Source organism: Hordeum vulgare, chromosome 3H, assembly GCF_904849725.1.
Source record: "Hordeum vulgare subsp. vulgare chromosome 3H, MorexV3_pseudomolecules_assembly, whole genome shotgun sequence".
Lineage (NCBI taxonomy): Eukaryota > Viridiplantae > Streptophyta > Magnoliopsida > Poales > Poaceae > Hordeum > Hordeum vulgare.
The window spans coordinates 565609533-565615532 of record NC_058520.1 but is presented as its reverse complement, the minus strand read 5'-3'; the positions used below and the strand labels follow the sequence as shown (position 1 = coordinate 565615532).

Genomic DNA, 6000 nt, shown 5'->3' with positions numbered 1-6000 from the left:
TACGGCGGATGCTACGCACGACGTTTTATATGAAGACGTCAAGTCATGCTTGCTACCGGCAGGTGATGCACGCTGGCTCTGGCGGTGGTGTCATGTTTAGCTCGTTGTTCTCGGATCGAAGGTGGTGCGACAGTAGTGGGAGGCAGGCGGTATGAGACGTCTTTATCTTTCGTTAGCTCCTCTAGAGGTATCCTGCTATCGAGGTGTCGGTAGACGGATAAGGGCGGATGGTACAGACGGCTTCAGCAACGAGTTTATGCGCTCCGGTGGAAGATCTTTGATCACACTATGTTGTCGTGCGCCTGTGTCGTGTCCTTGCTGAAGGTGGTGGATTGAAGCTTGGCTTTGAGGATGAGAATCCAGAGTTCAACCTTGTGGTGGACTCGCCATCTTCAGCGCACTGCGGCAATTCCTTCTTGACGGTGTAGCCCAGGAGTTGTGTATTTTTCGTTTATGTGGTGTCTTGTATCATAGGGATTAGTGGCTATCTAGGAGAGGTACCGTCGCGAGGTATATGGCCTCGGGGTTTATTTTCTGTTTTATTTCTGAATTGATGATGTTCGGCTGTTGTATTTTGCCTTATTAATAATATAAGACTGCATGTATCATTCTGATGCTGACGGTTATCTTTTTTTTTAAAGAGGTTTAAGAACATCTTTAGCAGATAACTCAAAACCGGTCCTGTAAAAATAACATAAAGATTCCTAAAACGAACTTGCGGTATCACAAGACATGGGATGAGACAAGATCCCATAAACTCATACCATAAAAGTTTTTTCTTTTTTCATTTTCTGCCCACGCTTCTTCTTTCTCGGGATGCACATATGGACAAACTCGAACTCCGACCGGCCAGAACGGTGCCGTTCCGGCCTGCCGCCTGCTCCGGCGCCGCAAAAACTCCATATATGAGGTATGCTTGCTCTAATACACGGGAACCTATAACAAATTACTGGCCTGCGGGATCTAATCGGTGCTTTTTTTTTCAACCCCTATTGTAAATTTAAAGGTTTGACCATTTTAACGGAAGCTGCTAGAGAAGCAGCCGTTGATTTCAAACACTTGCTGCCTGACCAACCAATGGCGGCACAGTACAATTAACACCAACCTTCAGTTGCAATGTAAGACTCACCACTACTTGCAGCAGTAGACAAGATTGCAAGCTAATTCACCTTTACAAAGTCAGTATCAGTAGCTATCAGCAGAGAAAAACATGGTCCATAATTCTGTAGCTTGTTAGTCATTTCCATTTCAGATAATGCACATATCACGTTATTGCTATGACAAAGAAACGTGCAGCCGGAAACGTTGCCCCACTCCACAGACTGGCAAAAGGAGGAAAGAAAACATCTATGTATACACGACTATTTCACGATTATGGAACGCGAGCTCGGGCATTCGACTATAAGCACATGTGGTCTATATGAACACCACCCCTGCACAGTGGGCAGGATGAGTTCCTCTGAAGCCAGTCGTCGATGCATCGCACGTGGAAAATGTGCTGGCACTGAGGCAAGGCTCTCACAAATTGCCGCGGTCCGAAATCCTGGTCAGTAGTTTAGCATGTCGTCAGCACAGGCAACTCATTTTTTGGCTTGTATTTACCGGGGGCCTGAGAATAGTGCATGTCAAGAACACTAACTAACCTGAAGGCATACTGAACAGCAGGTCCTGTCAGTTTCCTGAGCAGAATCGGTTGCAGCGCTGAACCTGATTGCTGGGATCTTGTTGATCAGAGCTGCTGACATACCGCCCGTACAGCCGGTTTCGAAAAGGTCATTGTTGTCAATGAAAGGTGTACTCATTAAACTCATCTGCATTAGACAAAACACTGAATCAAACGTAGCATGGTGCATTTTCACCTATCCTATAAAATCAGATAAGAGTATGTACACTGAACGAAACATTCTACGGTCCTAAATTACAGATGGTGTGAAATGATCCACTTACAAGTTTAATCTTGGATAACAATATTTTGTTTCTGAATTTACAAAGATCACTTACCTTGAGTATTTACCATTTATGCTGTTATATAAGATAGTTTGCTAAATAGCATGAGTGTTTATTTGTTTTATATTAAGATAATAGCACGCATACATATCTGAAGAATTCCGTACTTTAGATGGGAAAAAGAAAGACATTTATGATTTGATCTCTCTAGCCCCACAATCTAGTTCTAGATATTGCTATGACTAGAAACTTCCTTTGCAGGAGAGTACTGGAATGTTATTCTCCGTGCACCTAACCATTTTAATGCTAAGAATCTGCTACATCATAAATTCTAGGTTTGAAACTGTTTTACACTTTTACTTATATTAGATGAATATAAGATTTATTTTTCATAGAATCTGCCACGGTTACTAGGTATCCTACCATTTTAGCCATTAGAGAGCATGGATATCACCACTACCAAATACCAATCATTATGGTTTTACAACCAGCTTATATGAAGAGCTATATACCTGACTTTGTACTGCACGCTGCAGTGCTGGACTGACTTTCTCCCAAACAATTCGTCCACTGAAGAGGCTAGAGATGATGTCTAGCTGAAAGACCCAAACAGAAGATCAGAACAAGTAAAACATAATTCTGCTTATGAATTGCAGATACACCTATTCACAAACATGTCCATAACATAGTGCAACAACGAATGAAAGGCAACATTATTTCCTTGAGAAAACATTTACTTGTAGCAAATGTTTCCATGGTTTCCTAAGTTAGCAAACTTCATAATTTCTGCCAGTCAACATCGTAGTGAGGTACGTGCTTGGGTAGGTACACGAAAATGATCCTCCACCTTTCTTGATAGTACATAAAAGAAAAGATGTGGCCAGATGATTCTTTCATACTCACCACAAAGAGGAAGCTATATTTTCCGGATTCGGTAGATCTCCAAATCTCGATGCAGGATTCGACAGCCTCAATGGAGAAGACTGCGCCGGAGACTGCTCCCACGCCGGCGCCGCGGAGCATGCCGCTTTCGGTGGACATCCCCATGAAGGCACCGATGAAGATCCCGACCAGTGAACCCACTGAAAGACAGAAAACTTTCAGATAAAACTGTACCAACCATTACACGCTACATGGGCTGGCTACTCATGGAACAATTGCAATGCAAATATGCAATACAGCAGCGAATTAAACAACAGAGAGCGAAAACAGAGGACGCCAGGGTGATCGACCTAAACCTGTATAAAAATGATAAGTGTAAGGTTTTAAGATAAGCTGAGCATGTCTCGTGATCCAATAATCCTGCCTGCAGGATTGAATTGCTGCCCACATGGTCATCCAGAATACCTACACCGGCTACCGGGAAGCAAAGAAAATTTTGGCACAGGAACCCGAAATTGCACCAGAGAGGGTGCCGTTCCACCTAATACTGAATTGGTAATCGGACGCCAATGTTACGGGTAGCAAAACGTTGAGCAGAGAAGGAAGGGCGAGGAGCCAAAAACAGGGCGCGCACGCACCGACGGCGAAGGCGAACGTGAGCAGCGCGCCGAGCGCCCGCCCGAGCGCCGCCGCGACCGTGGCGCCGCCCCTCCCGAGCGCCCTCCACGCCGCGCCGAAGCGGCAGCGGGGGCTGGAGGACGCGCCGGAAAGCGAAGGAGGAGGAGGAGGGGGCGCCGCCCGACGATCCATCAGCCAGCGCCCTCGCAGGGGTACCCAAGGAGCAAGCGTGGAATGGTTCGGCGGGTCGGGGGGCGCGTATATATACCGGCCGGGGACGCGGGTGGAAGGGAAGGGAAGGGAGGGAGGAGGAAATCTTGAGGGGCAGGCAAGGGAGGGAGGAGGTGGGGGAGGGGAGGGGAGAGTCTTGGGGCGAGACGGAGCAGAGGAGGGGATGGCGGAGGAGATGGGGAAGGGCGAGGGATGGGGGCGCAATTAATGGGGAGCGGAGGGACGAAACCGCCGTTGTTGTTTGCTTGGAAGCGTGCGATGGATGGCGTTTTGGCTCCGGTTCGGTCGTGGTCTGGTCAGGGTTAGGGCTGCGGCACGCTGCCTGCCGAATGCCCATCAGGCTGAATCTTCCTTAGTTGAAAGATTGACTCGATTTTATCTTCATTTTGAAAAAACCATCACCTCAATATATCTGCATCTCCCCGCAAAACAAAACAAAAAACTGTAAATGTACCCTTATATACTGTACTCCCTCTGTAAATAACTTGAAATATTCGTCGGATGAGTTCGGTTCGACCGATCCAATTTGATAAATTCGAATGTTGTTGACCATTCAATCTCTTTCAGTGTCGGGGCTAGGTAGAAACTGTTGGGGGCCAAGGCTAAAACATGAGTGTCTAAGGTGTAAAATGCTAAAAAAAAATCCTCACCTAAGCCCTCTTTAAAAAAATCTTCACAATTTGATACAAAGTTGGGGGGGCCGCAGCCATCATGGCTTATAGATAGCACCGCCATTGATCCCCTTTTTGCTCTATTTCATCAAAATCTTCCCTGTCATATGATCTAGAAGTTTCTATGATTATGATTTTGTACATTACTTCTCATGGAAAATGTATTTAGCTTGTCCACTACATCCTCGGACTTCTCTTACATTCTAGACTCTTCCATACATGAAAGCAGATAATTTCTTCCTCGTGCACAGTTCATGTACTAGGCACACACAACTTACTCCCTTCGTAAAGAAATATATAAGCATTTAGATCACTAAAGCCGTGATCTAAATGTTTTTTTGCTTCTTTACACATGGAGTACTAGTTAAGACGAGGTACATGCCTCGTATCCACGTCCATGTTAGTTTAACTATGATTGTTTGATTATTATTTTTGGCTTATAAAACTAAGTAGAGCAATGTAGTACTATTGCGGAATGACACACATGTTATGTACATAGAACTTTTACCTTTGAGAAAATATTATAGGACAGTGGCGGAGGTATGTTGGGGGGGGGGGGGGGGGGGGCGGGGGCGCAAGCCTTGGATCAATTGTTGAAGATTTTTTTAGGGAGGCTTAGGTTTGAATATTTGTAGCATTTGCCCCCACCCCCCAAACGCTGGTGATTTGTTTTTCATCCGGCGCAAGCCTTGGATCAATTGTTGAAGATTTTTTTAGGGAGGCTTAGGTTTGAATATTTGTAGCATTTGCCCCCACCCCCCAAACGCTGGTGATTTGTTTTTCATCCTTCCTATTGATTTTCGGCTAGCTCCGCCACCGCTATAAAAGGTGGGGCTCTGCCATGCCCGACTATAATTACCTAGTTTAAAGGTGATTTTAAATCAACTGCATAGGCATTGGTTTTTTAGGGCTGTCAGGTCAACGTATGTTAAGGCTTGTGTACCTCTGTATATTACTTTTTTTTTGGATGGTCAACACGAGCCGCATACTAGTTTGTGGTTGTATTTGTACGAGAGCGAATGTTATTTGCTACTTACGACGGTTTCATGATTTTTCATGGGTAGTTTCAGTTTTCTCTGGTCTAATGTGGTTACTGGTAGTGTTCGGCCTTCAAATATAGAGTTTTGTAGGATACCCAAAAAAATTTCCCTCAAGTGAATGATCTATGGTTTATCAATCCGTGGAAGGTGTAGGATGAAGATGGTCTCTCTCAAACAATCCTGCAATCAAATACAAGAAATCTATTATGTCCCCAACACACCCAATATAATGGTAAATTATATAGGTACACTAGTTCAGCGAAGAGATGGTGATACAAGTGTAGTGTGGATAGTAGATATAGATTTTTTTAATCTGAAAATATAAAAATAGCAAGGTAACAAGTAACAAAGTGAGCATAAACGGTGTTGAAATGCTTGGAAATAAGGCATGGGATTCATACTTTCACTAGTGCAATCTCTCAACAATGATAGCATGATAGAATCATATGATCATCCCTCAACGTGTGATAAATAATCACTTCAAAGTTCATATCTAGCGGAGAACATAAGATGAATTGTTGTAGGTAGTAGAATCACCTCAAAGTTATTTTTCGATCAATCTATTGAGCTATTCCTATAAGTGTCACGAACGACCCTAGAGTTCGTACTAG

General features: G+C 44.3%; 1 protein-coding gene across 1 annotated transcript; it reads right to left on the bottom strand.

Moving 5' to 3' along the window:
• Positions 1 to 1153: 1153 nt before the first annotated feature.
• On the bottom strand, positions 1154 to 3810 carry LOC123445141 (NEP1-interacting protein-like 1). Its single transcript, XM_045122083.1, has 5 exons — positions 3468 to 3810; positions 2851 to 3029; positions 2460 to 2543; positions 1644 to 1811; positions 1154 to 1543 (listed from the first exon to the last, which is right to left on the bottom strand). The coding sequence occupies exons 1-5, from the start codon at positions 3637 to 3639 to the stop codon at positions 1400 to 1402; spliced, it is 747 nt and encodes a 248-aa protein (XP_044978018.1). The 5' UTR covers positions 3640 to 3810; the 3' UTR covers positions 1154 to 1399.
• Between the last annotated feature and the right edge of the window lie 2190 nt (positions 3811 to 6000).